The 22,330-nt window shown below is 34.1% G+C and overlaps 2 protein-coding genes across 2 annotated transcripts in view; one reads left to right on the top strand and one right to left on the bottom strand.

Annotated features, from left to right (window-relative positions):
• The first annotated feature begins 1,509 nt into the window (after positions 1-1,509).
• On the top strand, positions 1,510-7,936 carry LOC132308072 (ran-binding protein 1 homolog c-like). Its single transcript, XM_059806042.1, has 4 exons — positions 1,510-1,791; positions 1,995-2,146; positions 2,252-2,377; positions 7,300-7,936. The coding sequence occupies exons 1-4, from the start codon at positions 1,625-1,627 to the stop codon at positions 7,551-7,553; spliced, it is 699 nt and encodes a 232-aa protein (XP_059662025.1). The 5' UTR covers positions 1,510-1,624; the 3' UTR covers positions 7,554-7,936.
• Positions 7,937-8,447: 511 nt separating this feature from the next.
• LOC132308071 (uncharacterized) overlaps positions 8,448-22,330 on the bottom strand; it is a 31,787-nt gene continuing 17,904 nt past the window's right edge. Inside the window, exons 8-13 of the mRNA XM_059806041.1 lie at positions 19,799-19,930; positions 19,598-19,711; positions 18,759-18,806; positions 17,944-18,028; positions 9,091-9,141; positions 8,448-9,005 (exon numbers count right to left, since the gene is read on the bottom strand). Coding sequence (XP_059662024.1) covers positions 8,914-9,005; positions 9,091-9,141; positions 17,944-18,028; positions 18,759-18,806; positions 19,598-19,711; positions 19,799-19,930 — 522 coding nt within the window. The 3' untranslated portion in view covers positions 8,448-8,913. The remainder of the gene's footprint in view (positions 9,006-9,090; positions 9,142-17,943; positions 18,029-18,758; positions 18,807-19,597; positions 19,712-19,798; positions 19,931-22,330) is intronic.

The following is a 22,330-nucleotide window of genomic DNA, read 5'->3' as shown; positions in this document are numbered from 1 at the left end:
TGTTTTTTTATAAATACTAGTCATACTATATATAATTTGAGAAATTTAAAAAAATGAGAAAAATACAAGTTAATAATAGACGAAAAATTGATATTAGAAAGGAAAATATAAAAAAAAAATGATGAGTTACAATTAAAAAGAAAAGATGTACAAAAATAAGTATTGTCGGAGATCAAATTTTCTTCATCAATTGTTTTAGTTTTTCAAAATATGATTTTTGGAAGAAATTTTTTGATTACTTTGATTTCACTTGGCAAAGATATACCTAGATGAAATATTAGAAAAAAATAATGAATTTTAACTAAACAAAATAATTTTAAATTAAACATTATGTCAATAAAGATTATTATATAATTCTGGATATTTTTCTTGTAGATATCATTGTGCAAAAATGTTTGACGAAAAATGCTTGAATTTTTTTTTTTTTTTTTTTCTCTCTCTCTCTTGAATTAATATTATAGACATTGTATATGTGTAATGTGTTACAATAACAACTATAATAACAATGACTTTTTTCACAATATTCGAGCTTTTAAAAGAATAGTTAAAAGAGTTCAAGTGTAATTTTTTATTTTTTTTAAATTTCAAGAAGACACATACTAAATTTATTTTTGAACTCTCTATTTTGGGTCTAATTTTCGAACTCTCTATTTTGGGTCAATATGGAATTGTTTTGAAAAAATTGTTTTGGGGGGAGGGGGGGATTTAAAATGTTTGGGGGGCCATGGCCCCTCCCTCGCGATACCGATGTAACAATCGAAAGTAGTCGGAGGCTATATAATAGGTAGTAAACATGGATTATAATTAATGTCATACTTGAGACCGACTACACGAATCTTATTTTTCATTCTCCCCAACGAAACATATGCCATAAGAAGGATAATTTGGTGAAGTTCCTATTTTTTTTTGCTTGAAAATAATTATTTAATTTTAAAAAATACAATAATTTTTACTTATATAAAAAAAAACAATAATTTAGTATTTTGAAATAAGAACGGGAGGGCATCGTAGACTTAAATAATGATTTTAGTGTATATATAATTATTTTACTTAATTCAACCAACATGAAAATCAAAATTTTAAAATCGACTAATTTTTTATTTACGACTCCAATATAGATTCAAGTGCAATTTTTTCATGATTAAATATGAGTACCGTGATATTACATGATTCACATCTAAGTTACACAATTATTCTAAACGATGCTGCTTTCACGATCTGAGCCGTTTTGGTTCGAGCTTTGCGTTTTTTCTTCCGTTCTGTCGAATTTAAATTTTACCGCTTTCACACTTACATTCTCATTCGGCACCATATTTATGGGACTTAGGTCCACAAAGATTTATTTTTAAATGAAAATACTTTACTCAAGAGAGAATTAATTGCAATTATCATGAGATCACCTCATGACAACCTTGCTGTCAATATAATATTTCTTTGGTAGGGTCCACCAGGCATCGACGGCTCAGATGCAACCATATGGTTCCATTAGATGTAAAACGCTCCTGACTCTACAACCCCTTAAACCCTAACTCCATTCCTCTCTCTCCTTCTCACAGAGCGCCGAAAGTATCTCCATCCATCTTTCTAGAACTCTCTCACTCTAAAATACTTGCTCTACACTTCCATGGCGAGTACTACTGAATCAAAGCACGGAAAGGAGGAAGAAGAAGCAGCTACAGAGACCACAGCAGCCGAAGACGAAGACACCGGAGCACCGATCAATCCTATCATCCAGCTTCAAGAGGTAGCTGTCACCACCGGCGAAGAAGACGAAGACGTCCTTCTCGATCTGTAAGGAAAACTATTTCAGAGAACCTACCCTTTTTATTATTATTATTTTTTTTATAGCATCTGTTTAGTTTTTGAGAAAATCGTAGAAGAGAAAAGAAATTTTGTTTCATTTTCCTTCGGATTAGCGGCGAATGAACGTGGCTTACTTATTGCGTGTTGATTAGTTTAAGATTTTACTATCGAGAACTTTGTTGTGACTGTAGGAAAGCGAAGTTATATAGATTTGACAAGGAGGGAAACCAATGGAAAGAGAGAGGTGTCGGTATTGTGAAGCTTCTCAAACACAAGGAGACCTGTAAGGTTAGACTTGTTATGCGGCAATCCAAGACTCTTAAGATCTGTGCCAACCATCTTGGTACGCCTCTCTCTCTGTATGTGTGTGTGTACACACATACAAACATGTTCTAATATATATGTGTGCAGATATATATATACTGATTATGTGCTGTTTGCGTTTTAGTGCTTGCTTCAATTTCGATACAAGAGCATGCTGGGAATGATAAGTCCTGTGTGTGGCATGCAACTGATTTTGCTGATGGAGAGTTGAAGGAAGAGCTCTTTTGCATTCGTTTCCCTTCAGTTGAGAGTGAGTGATCTAATTACGAATTTTGTTTACTTACGTTCTCTTTTTAATTGAATTTGTTTTTTTGTCAAATTACTTTACATTTATCTCAGTTTCTAAGTGAAGTAAGTGTCACTTGATTAATAGAGGTTTTGGATGTTCAATAGAAATTAATTGAGTCCATGATTCGACAAAGAATTGAGGAAGTACACTATTTTTTGGTAGCATTAGGCAATCGTTTTGCTTTAACTTACCACTATTTCAAAATTAAGGCGGTCTCTAGGGAAAGCAGGAATATTATGCTAAGCAGATCTTTTGAATATGGTAAAACTTGTAGTCACATATTATGACTATTATAATTCCACCTGTTTTGAAATCATTGCCTACCATGGCCTTGCATTGCACAAATGGGTTTAGAGATTGGAGATCACTCATTATATTACTCGAGTATACGTGTACCACATTGCATTTTGTTCTATTGCTTGTATTTTGAATCCTCCCAACGGATCATGGTTAGATATTTTAGTTTTTCTTTGTGAGCTAGACGATGCTTTGTTGGGGTCTAAGTGTTTTCTGCAAGGTATATTAAAGAAATAAAGTGGGATAAATATTTTGAAAGATATTGGAATGCTAAGAAGCAAAAACGCTTCTAGGAAGATGTCGTGTCCTAGCCAGATACAGTGCCGGACACCAACAAATGGTGGACACTCCTTGACACATGTCGGGCACATCAAAGATATGTTCTTAATTTAAAAATAATTTTGATTATTTTGGACACTTGGTCTACACATTTCGAACACTCAACCAACACATCCCACACTACACATCCCACACTACAAGTCTTATATAATACAAACATATAATAGTCATGGAAATAATATTATGAACACATGTCAGTGTCCAAACTTTTTTTTTTTTTTTTTTAAATAATTTTTTTGCCATTATATGCACATGTCACAGCATGCAACGACACTTTGGCATATACGAAAAAAATATAATCATAATGATAAGGTAGGAGAGTAGTAGCATCTATAATACATCTTGATGATATCTAGATCTTCTAAATTACATAACTTTTAATAAAGAAATTATAATTTAGCTCAAATTTTTACATTTATCTTATTTGATAGTCATATGAATGAAAATTTATATTTATTAGTGGTGTCCACTTTTCGTTTGTCCAACTTTCCAAGGATTTGACGAATCAGTTTATGTGTGTCATATTCATAATTATTAAAGGCTCAAGGAGCACTAAGGCACCAAAGGTCTTTTGGAGCGCAATATAAGGCGCGAATGATCCTTGAAGTAAGGGGCGTGTATGATAATAATGCGTATTAATTATATGTAAATACAGAATAATTTATGCAACGACAAACTTGCCAAAGACCAAAATAAGAAAAAAAATTCAGCATATCAATTCAATGGATTACCTAAATCAACATACATAGATATTTTATATTTACATATGAATTCAATAAAAATAAATATGCAATTGGAACAATTCAAGTTATGCATCGCAAATAATAAAAAGAGCTCTAAAAATGGGTTTTAATATATTAACTAAGAGTATTAGGTAAATTAATGTTCATAAATCCTTTCATATGCATATGCATTAACCAAATTAAATGTGATTACAAATCTGGAACAATTACAAACTATAATCGTGCAAATTTTAAACATACAATTCACAGATATTCAGAATCAAGCACTAAATGCAAGTAGTGAACCATAAAATATATAAAAAGATTTAAATATTTCATGCGCTTGAACAACATGATCCATTAAATATGGTTATAGAATATTTTAATTTAATAGTCATAAATAAAATGGAAAATAATATGAATAAATAACTAAAATAAAAAAGACAGTAATTTTTTTTGGGCCTGGTACCTACTTAAAAGCATGAGCTTTAGGGCATTATGTGAGTCTGATTGAATGGGTCTGGCCAGTACTAGTTTGAGGCATCTAGCTGAGCCTTAACGAGTCGGGGTCTTTTATGGAGTCTAGACGTGCCTTTTAATAACTATGGTCATATTGTGTCCGTGTTACTTAGTTGAAACAGGCTCTGATCTGCTGTCCCTAACATCATGTTAGCGGGTAATTGAACTGCAACTTGATGATTTGTTTGGGAGTTTAGGAGGGTAAGGGAGGAAAGGGACGTTATTATCCATGAAGAATTTGGAGGTGATGGGATTTCCCTTTTTTTGGAGTTGTAGGAGTGAGAAGTATGGGAAAGAGAGTCATTTCCCCTCCCCTTGTTTGGGAGTTCATAAGGAGATAAAAGAAAGGAAAATTATCTTTTATTTTCAACTGAAATGAATTTTTTTAAAAGTAAAGCACTTCTTCTCTCCCCATTTACTTCTATTTTCAGTGGGAAAACAAAAGTAATACTCGAAGATTTTTTCCATTCCTTGAAATGAAGACTTTCTCCACTTTGCTTATGTTTTTGCCAATTTAAAACAAGTCTATTCAAACCAGTGCAAGTTGTTATTTAGGCTAAGATTGTGGTACATACAAGCAAGGTAAAAGCTAAAGCCAAAAGAAAAGTGAATACTGAATCTGACGATTCGACATTTCATAGCTAACTGATCTTAAGAAAGCTTTATCTAAACTAATTTTATTAGCCTTTTGCATTGCTTTCCTTTAAAAATAATCATCAAGACTCTTTCTGGTTTTGTTACATGGACTAGGGTATACGTGTTGGATGTGGGTATGTATCCAAGCGTTGGACCTCTCAAATTCTGAAACAAAAGGATGTATGTTGCTAAATATTCATATTATTTAACATATTTATTTTATTTTTTAGTTTTTATATAACATAATGTTCAATATGGGAATTTAACTCATTTTGAAATAATAATATTATAAAATCAAATTAGTTTGTATGCTTATTGATTGGCGGTATAGACCATGGGACCCAACCTCTATTTGTTGGTGACTAGATGGACTGATACAATGAGAAGGCAGACAAAATTGTATTGTTAAGTAATACAACTCCTAGACCTCCTAATATAATACCTAATCCCAGAAAAACTAAAAGAAACCAAAACTATAGAATACACGTCCCATACTAATGTCCGAATATCATGTGTCCAACACGGTTAATTCATGTACTTTGAGTGCATGTGACATAGCTTTCCCAGGTCTCACGTTCAAATATATACAAGTCCATTTTAGAGCTTTCTATAGACTTGAAAGATTAAGGGACAGAAAATCGGGTCAGTATCCTTTCTCATTACATACTTGACCTTTTGTTGTTTGGCACTTAATACTATTCAACTTGAGTCAAAGTGACCCTTCTTACTAGTTCATCACAACAGTAAGAGCTCTTGACCCAGAATCCTTGTATTAGATCTCGTGTCGTCACTTCATCACAATGTTACATCTTTGATTGGGTTTAGCTCTCTCCTTTTTAGTTCATTGGCTTGTCTTTAAATCTTTCTTCTATTCTGGTAATAGCTGTCTCTAGAACACATGGCCAAGCCCACTCTCAGTTTTTATCATTAGTTTTCATATGTAGCATCTCATAAAGTGCACATCTTATTTCTTTTTTTTTTTTTCCCCATCTCAATACTTGTTCATTTGCTCCCGTTTTTTTAGTATACAAATATATGGAGAGTAGTTCTCTTACTGCCCATCTTATTTGTACCATAAGAATTGACGGTCCTCATAATCATTTTATTACTATTTTGTTTTTTAAAAAATGGTAAGAGTTCATCTAGCAAATAAGTCAGTTGCAACATACAGCACTGCTCTAGTTTTTAGTTTTCAGGGTGATTATTCCCATGATCTCAACCTTATGGCTGTCATTTAATTGACAGAACTTTTAGATATCTTTTCGTGTTACTTGCAGGAGACCTTTCATATTAGAAAAGTTTTTTTTTTCTTTGAATCTGTGAGTTCTCGCTTCTTTAGTTGAGAGTGGATTGAACCTGATTCATTAAGAAACTCAAATCAGATAGCTTGTTTTATGTAAACAAGGAAACTAAAAAAGGCTTTATAATTAAAAATATTACTTAAAGCTCCAACCAAATACACTGCCAAAAGAGCTACTATCAAATTATTTTAATAATTCTAATAATATATTTTACAAAGTTTTCACTTAAAGTATTGTTAAATGTTAGTTTGGCGTGTTAATAATTATTTAAAGTTTGTGTGTGTCTAAACTATTATTTTAAAGGCCTTGATTTGGTCTTTGTTTTACACACGGACTAAATTGTCCTCTTAGCTTTCAATATAAAAAACATTAATATATAACAAACTAAATTTTTAAGATGAGCTTTAGTAGTCTGCTTAAGCTTTATTTATAGCTCTTTCTTCCAGCTGCGACTGAGCTTTGATTTGGTCTCATTTATGTTTTCCTTTCTGCCTTCCCTCACAGTAAGTGTCAAGTGGGTGTAAATGCCCATCTGCTTTAACTGGATCTCCGCTGTCTTGATTGAGTTCTTCTTCAGTTTCCCACTCTTTTCTTGGACGTTCTCCTGTCTTTTCACTCTCTTAGAGGTGCAGAATTGCGATCTTTTGTCACTAGTAAAATTGTTTCTTGTGCAAGACATGGGAATTTTCCTCATATTGGTATACTGCATTAAATTACATGCCAAATTACATTTGATAAATACTAATCTTTGAATTTTATTTGATAGGCTTAATCAACAAAATTAATGAGATCATTTTATTGTACTTGTACATAGGGATTTTATTAAATATGCCATTCAATTTCATATTACAGTAAAATTTTTTTGGTTTTACACTTTCACTGATATTTTTGCTAATAAAAGTGGTGATAAATATAATAGTACTGATGATGGAAGATAGTATTGGTACAATTGCAGTTTTGCTGCGTTAATATTACAAAAGGGAAATGGTTATTGCCTATAGATGATATTACAATAGCAATGGATATGTGTCCAATTTATTTACTTCTCTACCATATATTCTCTTTTCAGACTGCAAAACTTTCAAAGAAAAGGTTGAAGAAGTCGCCCAATCCCAAGAGACGGCTGGAGAGAGTGAAGAAGCCACCTCTACTGCTAACCTTCTGGATAAGTTGAGTGTAGGAGAAAGCAAAGATAAAGAGGAAAAAACCGAAGAGGCGCCTGCTTCAACGGAGGATAAAAAAGATGGTGTGAAGCTGGGAAGTCCAGGCGATGAGGATAAAAAAGATGGTGTGAAGCTGGAAAGTCCAGGTGATGAGAAGTAGAGCTGGAAAGTCCGGGTGATGAGAAGTAGAGCGCCTTCTTGCATTGAAAGGTCTGAGTCTTGATGAAAAGGGTTAGTGGGATGTGTCATTTTCAAGTGAATAAGATAAACACTTGATTTTATCAATATGATATATGCTTTTGGTTTGTTGTTGAAGTTTGGAGTTGTTTCCGGTTTCTGGGAAGGTTCAGATTTCAGTCTGTTCAATTTAAGAGTTTGGTCTGGAAAATATTTGATTATTCAATATGTTTTAAGTTATATTATATTGGTGGTCCTTTGTAAGATTTACACTTTGGTTTAATGGGGTACATTACCCTTGTTCAGTGATATACTGTTACTATTTATAGTTTCGATATGCCGAAGAGAGGGTGCTTCATGCGAGTATCTTATTGCCTTTTATTGCAGCATAATGATCATGTAGTCATGCTTATATGGACTGAATTCAGCTTCTGCATGTAAATGATTGTTGCTGTTTCGTGCTTAGATGCCATTTAAATACGGGTATAACAAACACGTCTGCAATTGTATAATACCAGGCAAGTAGCAAGAGAATTGGAAGTGAACCTTCAATGCTGAAAGGCAATGTTTGGTTTAGGTCATTCTTAACAGAGATTGGCCATTTCAAACCGTCACATCAATCAAACTTTTCTATCACACACATAGAATAGAATGGCACTCTAAATTCGCAATGCTGGGTGTTCAGCTTCTAATTTGCGAATGATATTACTCTTTCTTGGTTTATTATACTCGTCTGAACTGTGAGACAAAAATTAGAGATGCCGACAAAGTTTATGGGAACACTTTTTCATTGTGTTCCATGAAAAACTTTTAAAGATTTTATAACCATTTTCAGCATGTGCAACACAAGAATAGCTAACATCGTGAAACAAATAAATAATGCAGAATAAAAATAAAAATTGAGGATGGAATATTTCCATTCTACACCATCAATTCTTTTTTCCCCTCCCACAAAACTTTTCACACAATAGCGATTCTCTTGAAGAACAAAAAAAACGTAGTTTCATGATAGTTTGTTTCCATCCAATAATAAGTTGACCATAAACTGCCACAAGAGAAGGCAAGTTTTCCACTACCAACCTGGGCAGCTAGGACACAAGTACCACATCCCTATTCTAAATTTACATAATACAGATCTCCCACTAAAAGATCATTCATTCTACCAATTAACCCATCATTATCGGGCTTTTATCAAGTTTCTCAAATACTACTGTACACTTAGATTATGGTTCTGCAAAATGTGGCATAGCATTCTCGCAGAAATGCCTATGTAGGGGGGAAAAACCCTATCAAAGTAAACAGACATGCCACTGTCAGGATGCTGGACTTGCAGATCTTGTGTATCACGGTGACATTGCATCACCTGTTGATGCAACCATCTGTACATCTGTTTCCTTCGCTGCCCCTTTTGTAGTATATTCCACATTAGGATCACCTGCAGGATGCAACATATTAACAATGATACATAAATATATACAGAGAGCCGTGGGAGTTGGGAGTCATGAAATAGTGTCTATTACCAAAAATTGAATCAATAGATGGCCGTCTTGGTGATGTACTCCTCAAAAGATCTGCAAGAATTACAAAAATATCAAAAACACATGCTCAAATATTTACTGACATCTAGTAGAAGCACTAAATAATGAGAAAACATTCAGGACCACTAGAACATTTGGAAACAGCATTGAAATGAAACATACACCATGCCTTATTTCAAGATGAATGTATAAAAGGTTATGGGAAAATTTCACTGACTGTCCCGAGGTTTACTGAAATTACAGTGACCTCCTCGTGCTTTTAAAAACTATATACTGACCTTCCCTTTCAGAAAATTCCATTAAAGGGTGTAAACGGAACGTGCTAAGTTACAATTTTGCTCCCATGGCATTTTAGTTAAAATGTCTATTTTATTACGAAAAGGCATTTATCCTACTATGAATTATCATCACGATGCAATTCTTTCAGCGATGAATCTGAGCTTCCTCTTGCATTTCTCAAATGCAATTCAACAAACAATCCAACTTTGTCTACTATACAATTCCAAAGCTAAAAACAAAGAGTCCCGCGTTTTGGAAGTGAAGCCATTGCGAACCATAGAATAATTGTCAACTCAATGAAGCCTTTTCCCAATTACTTGGGGTCGGTTGGGAACCACACAATATTACTACGTATTATTCTCAGTGGAAGGTTATGGCATGTTTTGACAATATGTGGATACACAACCTTAAAAAGATAGCCATAAGAAATCTTGGTATGCAGGGATTGGAATGCTTACCTATGGTTCCTTAGCACTGCTAGTGCAAGTATGATTTACTGGCATGGAGAAAAACTACTTGATGTAGGATGGGAATGCTTTAATATCAAACTGATGTAGCAAAGTGGAGGAAGAGAGAAGAATAGTAGAAAAGAAGAAATAGGGGGAAGAAATCGTATCTCAAATATTCTCAATAATTAATCATCAAAAGCTATTTGTCCTACTAGATTAGGCCTTATTCATAGGCAAATCTAAATCTAATTACTAATTAAAAGGAAATATTGCCAAATTATATAAATACCAAAAACAAAAATAAAATTCCTAAATATTGTAATACCTAAAATTTTAAAATCTATATTTCCTTGTCCGCTCTTCAAGCATGGTGACATTTATCCAATAAAATAAAAAAGGCAAGTTCATGCATTCGCATCATGTCTTGATAGCCATCACTACCATACCAATGAAATATTTTATACAAATGCCTCTTTCACATATTCTTCATACTGGCGTCCACAAGGAGAATAATAGAGGAGGCATGGAGCATATCTTCATATTCATTTAAGAGTAAATTGCATAAAATCCCATACTGAAGCTATTAAAACCCCTAAACTACCAATAATAAGTTACAATTGAGGTCCGTCTGTCCCGAATGTAAAATGATATTTTTACCCTTGTACAATGAATAAAAAAAAAGAAGAGAAGAATAATAGTAGAGGCACGGAGCATATCTTCATGTTCATTTAAGAGTAAATTGCATAAAATCCCTACTAAAGCTACTAAAACCCCTAAACTACCAATAAGTTGCAATTCAGGCCAGTTCGTCCCGTTGCTATTAACGTGAATGTAAAAGGTTTACCCTTGTACAATGAAAAAAAATGGTCGTCTTTTATTATTTCAGCATTAACATAAATAATGTAAGAGTAGTGATTTAGGAACCGAATTCGACTTTTACTGAATTCAAATTATGTGAGAGGGGTGATGAGTCCCATTACATGACCCACCACCACACTCACATAAATTGAATTCGGTAACTACGTCCTTAAATCATTATTCATGTTAGAAATATAGAGAGAAAAAAATGTTATATTGTATTATATTAATGAAGATTACATAAAGGTCCTATATATAGGAGAAGGTTTGAGGGTAGGTGAGTGATGAACAAGTAACCTATAGATACTAATATGGTAGGTGTAATCATATATGGAAATTTGTAGTATGCAAGAAACCTAGGTGGTAGATAAAGGGGTAAACTTGTAATCTAATAGCCCTCCTCAAACTCAAGTTGAGTATGAATCCAACTTGAGATTGAAAGCAAGATCATGAAAGCAGCCTGATCCTGATGAAAATTTGGTAGAGATGGGTTTTCACCCATGATACAGATGGAAGCACGGTTAACAACTGATGTGGCAGGTGACGTTGCACTACTGCTGGTACCGTTGCTGATTGTGTCTGACATGGCAGCTGTCGTGGCAGGTGACATGGTACTACTGCTGGCACCGCTGGCTGTGTCTGACATGGCAGTTGTCGTGGCAGGTGACGCACTACTGTTGGCACCATTGTTGACACTGATGAGGCTGAATTATGGCGCTATTGCCATGAAATAGCGATGATGTGTCTTAGAGTCTGATTGGGCGGCCAAATAAGACTTTTGCTGATTATGAACTTGAGATTGAAGGTTGGGATGAGGAAGCATAAGTTTGAAGTTAATCGCTGTCGAGGATGGGACTAATGGTGCCATCCCCGACGGTGACTAAACTGGTAGATTATTTACATCGAAAAGCTCTGATACCATGTTAGAAATATAGAGAGAGAAAATATTATATTGTATTATATTAATGAAGATTACATAAATGTCCTATATATAGGAGAAGGTTTGGGGGTAGCACAACTACTTCAAATCTTCGCCCCCATTTTACTCGAGGAAGAGCTCCACCTGCACATCTTAATGATTTTCATTGCCATCATGCCCTTGCAACTTTATATGAAACTCACATTTTTCATGAGGCTTCTAACCCTTTGTGGCAGCAAGCAATGAAAGAGGAGTTAGATGCACTGACCAAAACTCAGACATGTGATCTGCTTGATTTGCCTCCTAAAAAGTTTGCAGTACGATGTAAATGGGTGTACAAAATCAAGACTCGTTCAGATGGGTTTGTTGAGCGTTACAAGGCCCGACTTGTAGCCAGAGGATTCACACAGGGGTATGGCATTCATTTTGATGAGACATTTGCTCCAGTTGCACATCTTCCCTCAGTTTGCACTCTTATTACTGTGGCTGCTTCCTGTCACTGGGGACTTTTTCAGATGGATGTTAAGAATGCCTTTCTCAATAGAGATGCATCCTCCTTCAGGTTATCATCTTCCTCCTCAGAAGGTGTGTCGACTCCGAAGAGCTGTATGGCCTCAAATAGGCACCTCGAGCTTGGTTTGTCAAATTCAGCCAGACTATCTCTCATCTAGGATATTCTGCTAGCTATTATGACTCAACTCTATTCATCCGACGCACTAACCGAGGTATTATTCTTCTTTTACTTTATGTTGATGATATGATGATCATCACTCGGAATGATTTGACGGGAATTCAGGAGCTCAAATAGTTTCTCAGTCATCAATTTGAGATGAAGGATCTTGGACCTCTCAGTTATTTTCTTGGTATTGAGATCACTACAAGCTACAGATGATTATTACCTCACTCAGGCAAAATACATATCCGATCTTCTTTCAAAATCAGACTTAACTGACAACAAGATTGTTGATACACCACTTGAGCACAACACAAGACTTAATCTACATGATGACGAATCTCTTTGAGACGGTACATTGTATTGATAATTGGTTGGTAGTCTGGTTTATCTCACTGTAACCCGTCCAGACATCTCTTATGCCGTCCATATATAATGTAAATGTATGTATACTACCGAACCCAACTTCTCACAAGGGCAACAACACACAACATGACATTGTTCCCCTTTAGGTAGTCTCTTCCCACGGACTGCATATGCATTTAGATTTCCAACACAATCAGAAAATCCAAAGAAATTTCTTTTCACACACACAGCACCAAACCCAACTTCCCACAACACACCACATGAAACTATTCCCCTTAAGGTAGTCTTTTCCCACGAACTGCATAGGGCTTCTTTCCCTCTTCCCTCCCTTCTCTCTGTCTCTCAACACTTCACTCCTTTCATCTAATAGAAACTCTTTAACTTGAGCAGATGTCAAAACGTGGATTGAAACTTCACTTAATTCCAAAATCGGAGACATGTTGAAGTCCTCACTTATGGCAATGAGCTGTAGATTTTTAGATCAAACACTTTTTACATATAGGAAGAGATTAGCTTTACCCGTGTTTCAATTCCAATCATCTTTTTGATTTCACGGCCATGTTTCAATTCCAATCATCTTTCTGATTTCACGGCCATCGCTAAAAAAAATTGCAAGAAAATAAAGCGCGTAAACCGGAGATGTATATATGTGGTTTGTATATGGATCAAATGGATAATCCATTCTGCACCCATTTACAAACGGTATATGAATAAAAATTGATCAATGGCATTTTGTATATAACAAAGGGCATGTTAGTGATTTCAAAACTGAAAATGTCACGCTTTCAGCAATTAATCGTTATTCCATCTATTTTAGGGCGCAACCCCTAGGGCATTGAGGCAATGGCTTAAGGCCCCATTTTGAGAAAGGCCTCATTCGTTCTAAATGTTTGTTACTTAATATAATATTCTTCATTATATTTTGTGGGACCTTTATAAACAACACAAAAGTTAAATACATGGAACATTGTGTTTGAATAAAGTGTGTAAAAAAATTACTACTTTAAATACGAACCATGCCTATGCCATGCTTTTTCTTATTCTTTTGAAAATTTTCTCAGTTGTTAACAATAAAAGAAATTAATTAATCAATTTAACTGACTTTAGAAACATGAATTCTTGAATTAGCAATAAAAAAATTTAGGATTATGTTGATACAAATTGTTATTAAAACCTGATTAAAAAAAACACACACACACTAAGGTGCAACACTATTTGTCAAATATTCAAACAAAAGGAGTGGTCATCACTTGGATCCGAAACTAAGGCCATTTCTCTCAGCCTGTTTATATCTGCCATATTTTATTAGAATAATTTTAACTAACTTTTGTCATACTTATCATTTAGAGTACTAATTCTATGAAAAATATGCATTGGTTCTCCATTTACTTATTAATTCTTGTTTTTTAGTTCCAATGCATCTAGTTTATTCTTACTAAAAGATTCTCTTTGTAGGCATTATATTCACAATATGGAGATTGTTATTTGATGAGATTTTGTGTTTTGTCTAAAATTTATTCTAAGTATATATGCATCTTACATTGATATCCTCTTTTTCAATATGATTTTTTTTTGCTATTATTTTGATAGTTGAGAAGATGACTAAAACAAATATGAGAAAAATTACAATACTTATGTATTTATGTCATATTTAATGAATTCATCGAGAGATCTCGCTTAAGGCCTTAAAATATTTTGGGCCGGCCCTGGGTAAGGCTGTATATATCTGACACTCCCAGACCCCGCACTTGCGGGAGTCTCGTGCAATAGGCGAGCCTTTTAACTTTTTGGAGTTATAAATTTAATTAAATATTATATTTTCGATAAAATTTTCAATATGTGTGTGTGTGTATATATATATATATATATATATTTTAAATATTTCATATTTTGTAAATTTGCAAATTTGAAGTTTTAAATTGCATACTATATATTTAATTAAATTGCCATACATATCTAATTTGTAAAGGTAACAAATTTGCAAATTATATTGATAATATTATATTTCAATAAGATTAAAAAAAAATAATAAATAAAAAATAAAAAAACTAATAGATTTGAATTGTAAATGTAATTCATGTTCAATAATGTCAATTTTAAGAATATTCTGTAGTGGGCAAATTGTAATTTTGGAAGGGAAAACGTAGTTTTTAAATACACCAAAGGGTAGTAACATCATTTAATGATCATTGGAAGAGGAAAATACTGTCTGTATACTCATTCCAAGCACAAACTATATTTTGTAAATACCATGGTTGAGCAGTGTTAACATTAGACCAACTCAAAATATTTTGAGGCCGTGGGCAAGATCTGTCAATGAATCCATTAAAAATGACATAAATACCTGAGTTGACCTTTTTATTGTAATTTTTCAAATATTTTTTACTCATCTTCTCAACTATCAAAATAATAACAAAAGAAATTAATATCATTTAAAAATGACATAAATACATGAGTTGGCCCTTTTTATTGTAATTTTTCAAATATTTTTTACTCATCTTCTCAACTATCAAAATAATAACAAAAGAAATTAATATCAATAAAAAATGACATAAATACATGAGTTGGCCCTTTTATTGTAATTTTTCAAATATTTTTTACTCATCTTCTCAACTATCTAAATAAAAACAAAAAAATTCATATTGAAAAAGAGGATGTCAACTTAACATGCATATATACTTGGAATAAATTTTAGACTAGACACGAAAGCTCATCAAAGTACAACATTCGTATTGTGATTATAATAGCCTACAAAGAGAAACTTTTAGTAGGAATAGACTAAATGCATTGGAACTAAAAAACAATAATTGATAAGTAAATGGAGAACCACAGCATATTTTTCATAGAATATTTCATGGAATTAGTACTATGAATGATATGGAACTAAAAAAAAATAATTGATAAGTAAATGGAGAACCACTGCATATTTTTCATAGAATTAGTACTATGAATGATACGAATGACAAAAGTTAGATAAAATTATTTTAATAGAAGATGGCAGAAAAAATGGGGGCTGAGAGAAATGGCCTTAGTTTCAAATCCAAGTGATGACCACTCCTTTTGTTCGAATATTTGACAGATAGTGTTGCACCTTAGTTTTTTTCTCTTTTGTTTTGTTCCTTTTTTTTTCATCAGGTTTTAATTACAATTTGTATCAACATGATTCTAATTTATTATTGCTAATTCAAGAATTCATGTTTCTAAAGTCAGTTAAATTGATTAATTAATACCTTATACTGTTAACAACTGAAAAATATTTCAAGAGAATAAGAAAAGCATGGCATAATAAAAGTTGAATTTTTTTTTTTTTACATACTTTGTATTTGTTAACTACCATCTACTCTAAAAGCTTAAGCTATTAGAGAGGGTGTAACTTAAATATATAAATCCTTTAACATGCCCCCTCACGTGTGGTCTTCTTTTGGTCCAACACGTGTTTTTCAATTTTTTAATTAGGGTGACGGTGAGGTTTGAACTCGAGACCTTTGGCTCTGATACCATGTTAACTACCATCTACTCCAAAAGCTTAAGCTATTAGAGAGGGTGTAACTTAAATATATAAATCCTTCAACAGTATTCAAACACAATGTTCCATGTATTTAACTTTTGTGTTGTTTATAAAGGTCCCACAAAATAGAATAAAGAATATTAAATCAAGTAACAAACATTTAGAATGAATGAGGCCTTTCTCAAAATGGGGGCCTAGGGGTTGAGTCGAACCTGTTGGCCATTAAAGAAGGGGGAATCTATTACAAAAGTATGTCTTACAACGAAGAAGGTCATTGTGTTTCTTTACCATCATATTGTTGACTTTAAAAGATAATCAAATCAAAAGTATAAGAAGAAGAAGAAAAAGAGAAGAAAAAGGATGAGAGAAAAAGAGAGAGATGGGGAAAGAGAGAAAGAATGAAAGAATACTTTCATCCTTCCACCACATTCTATTTATACTAACAAGTTTCAGAAATTACACATAAGCCCCAACGTTATATAAGTAGTAACAAATAAGCCCCTGACAACACATATATGGTGAAATATTCTGTTGGGACAGCGGAAGCGAACGAGAAACAAAGACAATCACAAAACACAAAATTTACATGGTTCACCCAAAATTTGGGCTACGTCCACAGAGAAGAAAATTTCACTAATTATGAATCAAGAAGAGAATGTGACTGTAGAGAATGCCACCCATTTATCACATCTCTTTACTCTCACCCACGCTATACTCTTCTCACTCTCACTCCATTATTTTTTTTTTCTCTACCTTCTCCACTCAACTTCCTCTCTATTTATAGAGAATTTCTAACCCTAGCTTGGTGAACAAGTAATAAAAATCCTTATTGGCAAGAAAATCAACTACTTGATCAAGTAGAATTACTTTAGGCCCAAGTCTAATAACATATCCCCAAACCAATACAACTCAAAGCCAACCCAATAAGAATTTGAGGCATACAAAACATATTCTTTATTTTTCTCAATTAGATGTTTCCATCTTAAATAATGAATCTTAGCATTCAAATGCAAAAAGGAGTGATTCCAACTCTCCTTAGTTCAAATCCTTCCCGGGAACATCAAAATCACTGACCAAACAGGTACCAGTCTACAAGGGCTAAGCCTCGCATGGAATTCCCTTGAGCATGGGCTGGTTCAGCAGTCGTTAGATAGTCTCTGTAACCCAGTATCACACTTAGCATTTCTCATGGCCATTCATGATAGAGACCTTGTAGACCCTTCCAAAAGGGAGGTATTGAATAAATACATACAAAAGTTTGTATCTAGGTATTGGTTCCAAACACTTTCCGCAAAGGTTGTGTTAGTAGCGGTATCATGAACCTCATTATGTTCCTGTGCTTAATACATACTAGAAAAGCGTTGGCAGCAACAAGTGGAGGTTTGATCATATTTATGAAATTGTCCAGTAAGTGAGAATGGGTTATTGGGACATACAGATAAGATACATAATGTCATGTAACATTTATTGCAAGTGTATGTTCGCCTTCGGGAGCATGGAGCTTATGCCTCCCAGCTCCATGATTGTTTCAGTAATTCCAAATAAAATCCCGCATTTTGCTGTTATTGGTGATATTTTTCCAGGGAACAATATAGGTCGATGCTCATACAACTCATGCCCAAACAGGAATATACACATGCTGACTAATAGAATCAGAGCAATTTTTTACAAAAACATTTAGCTATAAAATATAAATGCTGCACAGATACACAATATATACATGTATGTATGTATATAAAGAGAAATGCATCAAGTACTCAACAGTAGAATATAATTTACATACCGGGTGAATTACGTAGTGCTTTGACAGCATCAAAGTTCTTGTATGTATAGCCAACAAAATTCAAATCTTTGGGAGTTAATAGCATCTGTCATGAAGAAACATTGAAGGGAGAAATCAGATGCTTTACTAAGTCCATAAAAAAATGTAAGACTCAAGAAATAATAGAAGATTAAACTTATTAGCAATTTAGCACCCTGTGATGTTGAAACATCTGCATCATCTATCACCAAGTTCATTTTAAACCTCCATGAAGCTCAGAAGGGCCACTATATCATCTCTAACTTCAAAGTAGGGTAGTTTTATGGTGAAAAGTTTCCACCAGAGCATCTTGTGAGGAATTCCCTAAAATTCATTTCATTCTTGCCGTGCAAACCACATACATTTTGTAAACAGATAATAAAATCCTCCTTTTCAATTTTGGAGTTTCATGCTTTTGTGCAACAAAATCAATTTTGGAGTTTTTTTAATTTATTTATTGCAAATGCCAGTCAACATTATGCTGGCTCATGCTTTTATGCAACAAAATCATATCATTCTGTTGGCAAGAACTATAGGAAAAGCATTGTCTGATCTGTTAACAAGATTGCACATCACATCACATCACAATATGAGCCATTATCTTCTAAAACTTATCTACATTTAATTTTTTGTTTTCATTTTGCTAAATCAGGGTTAACTACTTGGATTATTCATAGATCAGCGACAAATTACAAATTCATATGAAATTAGAGCAAATGGTGACCACCAACTATTGACACACAGTATCTCTTCCACAAGTGCATAGATAAATAGTATATTAGCATGAAATTACAAACCTTTCGAGAGGATCCTGATCCAGTTCTTGCTGGTATTGGAGGATCCAACTGACAACAAATCCAAAGAATTAATATCATGAGTAGACAGCACAAATGCATCATACCTAGAAAAATACAAAATGAAGCAAATACTCAAAAATAAAAATAATACACTACATCACATGCGTTGAACTAGCAGAAGGAAATTCCCTACCCTCGATGTTTGAATGACCATTTGCAGAAAGTACACCACATTTGTTAAGATTGTTTAATGACTAAGCATCCCATATTTTTGCAGAAAGACCAAATAATTTCAAAATACAAGCATATTCTTGTGATATGTAGACATGACATGAAAAATCTAAACGTGTAAACAAATGGAAATTCCATGAGAGTAGCACATAACTAGTACTTAAGAATCACAGAACAGCTGTTTGGCTTTCCAGCAAACAAATACAAGAAGATTCAAAGTTGCTAAGCATACATCTTTCACTTCATACACATCAATGAAAACCACAGCAGAAATTACTTTGAACACCATGGAGCTGTAATAAGATGATAAAGTGAGAAACTAATCACCAATTCAAATGTTATAAAATGGAAAATATGTTGAAGATCCATTATGCATGCATTACCTAAAGCAAACTTAAGCCTAACAATAGTTAAAAGAGGAACAAAAAATAAACATTAACTAGATCAACAACAATTAAGTAGTGGCATCTATTAAATAAAAAAACTTAACAAAACAATTATTAGTAGCATTAGAATAATTATTATCATTCTTGTTACTACAGCTAAAGTAATAAAACAATAAAAGAATAAAAATAAATAAAGAAAGAAAGGGATAAGTTGTGAGATACTTCATCAAACTTCATAAAGTTCTGGGTGTCTAGCTCCCCATTGACTTCTGGTTTAAATGCTGCCTCCATTTCATACAGTTTATCCCATACAATATTGTTGAACCAAGGATGAGCCTGATACAATAGACTTGTAACTAGATGGAGATGGGAAGAAACTGGAAAAAGAAAATCAGGAAACGTCTAATAGAATAAAAAATCTACCTTAATTTGGTTAGCACCTCCAGTACCCAGCCTATGTTCAACATCACATAGCAACCTGCAAATGAGATCCTTTGCCTCAGACGTCAACTTTGCATCTTCTGGGAATTTTACGTGATTTCTCCAATGAACAATCTGAAATGCATACATAAATGACTTGAGGAAACTTTTCTCATGTCTTGGGCACTACCCTAACAGAAAATGCATCACTAATGCAGCTTAAAGCTGAGAAAACAGTAATAGAAGCAGGTGCAATTTAAATGCAACCATTGATTTTATATGCCCGAGGTTACTCTGTTGGGGACGGGTGCATATTCAGTATGTGCTTATATAGTTGCTAAGCTAAAAGCATTTGCAAAATGGAAAATTCTTAGTCAAGATTTGTTTTTATAGGGATACTTTTTCCCATAAAACTACAAGCATTTGTTTTTATGAGACATTTTGGATTCACTATCTAATTTATCTCACATGAAAATTTTATATTATCATAATTTATAAGTCGAAAAAGATCTTCAAACTAATTTGCAATAGGGATGGAATATGACCAGTGACAATATCTAATCCCAATTCCTGTGCACTTTCACTATATTCTGATTTAACACCAATACCAATTATGGTTGGAGTTGAAGTTAGGCCCTGGTTGTCTTTCTTTCCTTGTTAAGTAACTGGCATATAATTATATCAAAATATCATTAAGTTTTATTTTGAAACATAAAATGTAATAATGAAGCTTCAAAATGTGACCAGAACTAAATATTTCTTTCTAAGATGGGTTGTATCCCATTGATACTTCAATATGAATGAAGTACCAATGTTGAACACATGACCACATTGGTGTGGTTGAATAGATATGTGAATGTCCAATTCTTCTCTAACAAGACTGCTCTCAGTCAATGAAACATAAATTTCTACACATCATTCACTCGTACCCATGTGGTGTCCTAATTTGCAACATATATTTATAAAATGTTAGAAGTATAGAGAGAGAAATATTATATTGTATTGTTGTGTATAATATAAGAATACACGGGGACGGCATGAGTGGAGAGCAAGTAAACTCAAACTCTATATTGTAAACCTAAACCCTATATGGTAAACCTATACATGTATTCTACAATATATTCTAACAATTCCCCTGAAAGTCAAGGTAAGTTATATGAAGCCATCTTGAGTTTGAAGACAATCCTTTCACCCTGATGTAGCTGACGTGGCACCAATGCTAACGTGGTTGATGACATGGCAACTGAAGTGGTAGGTGACTTGGCACTACTGCTGGCACCTCTGCTGCATGGAAAATGACATGGTAGGTGAAGTGGCACAACTACTAGCACCGTTGCAGCATGTGTCTGACGTTGCACCAATGCTGACATGTCAGGTGACGTAGGGTTGATCTGTGAATATCTTGAAGGTAGGTGCGGAAAGTGAATAGGTTGATGTTGCCATCCCCCGTGGTAACTACTATAAACTGATGGGTGATGAATTTATGAAGATTCACCACGCTGATGGTGTGTGGTGGTCAGGGCTACAAATGAACCGAGCCGAGCCAAGCTTTGGCATGCTCGGGCTCGGTTTGTCACAATCTGGGAGGTGCTCGGGTGAGCTTGGCCAAGCCATGCTCAGGCTCGTCAGAATATCTGCAAGCTCGGGCTCGGCTCAATTCAAGCTCGTTTGCACCATTTCATTTTCAATTTTGATTTTATATGCAATTTGTGAACCGAAAGAAGAGGAAGATATGAACACATATACTCGTATATATAATATACAACAGAGTATTGTATATACATAACACAAACAAATCATATGTATTGAGTTATATATGTGTGTGTGTGTGTGTGTATATATATATATATATGCATACCTTGAGGTTGTCTGAAATCAACAACAATTGTGCATCGTTCCTTTTTTGCAATTAATTTCATTATTCCTCCATTGTTGTCTTTAAAGAATATGAAAACTTGAAGGGCCGGTGAAGGGAGAGGCTGGCCGTCGCCGATCTCTAGAAATATTGAAGGACCGGTGAAAGGAGAGGTTGAACGTCACCGATCTCTGGAAATATTGAAGGACCAATGAAGGGAGAGGTGGTCAAGTGGTCGTCGCCGATTGATGCAGAGAGTGAGAAGAAAAACGTCACGGATGCCGGATGCACATGCCGCATCTTTGTAAATTTTAGGGTTTGGTTTGTGCTAGCAAACTTAACATAAATGGGTCTGTTGTTGGATCTTTAAAATGAAATAAATATGGGTCATTTTTTGTTGGGCTTAATAGGAATGTATTTTACAAATGGGCTCATGTAACAATGGATTAAATATGTTAGGCTGGATAAAAAAATTATAAATTACTAATAAACGAGCTTGTTCACGAGCCTACCATTGATCGGGCTCGAGCTCAAAATTTTTGCTCAAGCTCGGCTCGTTTGCTAAGCAAACGAGAAATGAGCCCAAGCGCTGTTCATGAACAACTCAGTTCATTTGCAGCCCTAGTGGTGGTGCGGTGACGGAGCTGATCCAACACGTTAAGGTGCGAGATTACCGTTGG

Source organism: Cornus florida, unplaced genomic scaffold (assembly GCF_030987335.1).
Source record: "Cornus florida cultivar Cherokee Brave unplaced genomic scaffold, ASM3098733v1 CherokeeBrave_3.0.0_Hap2_Chr05, whole genome shotgun sequence".
NCBI lineage: Eukaryota > Viridiplantae > Streptophyta > Magnoliopsida > Cornales > Cornaceae > Cornus > Cornus florida.
The sequence above is the reverse complement of the archived record's forward strand: the minus strand, read 5'-3'. Positions and strand labels throughout refer to the sequence as shown.

What these genes read in the sequence shown, in the direction of transcription:
- LOC132308072 (XM_059806042.1), top strand. Translation starts at nt 1,625, where the DNA reads ATGGCGAGTACTACTGAATCAAAGCACGGAAAGGAGGAAGAAGAAGCA. An exon ending in GATCTGTGCCAACCATCTTG is followed by an intron (nt 2,147 to 2,251) that starts GTACGCCTCTCT and finishes TTTGCGTTTTAG; the next exon opens with TGCTTGCTTCAATTTCGATA. An exon ending in TCGTTTCCCTTCAGTTGAGA is followed by an intron (nt 2,378 to 7,299) that starts GTGAGTGATCTA and finishes TTCTCTTTTCAG; the next exon opens with ACTGCAAAACTTTCAAAGAA.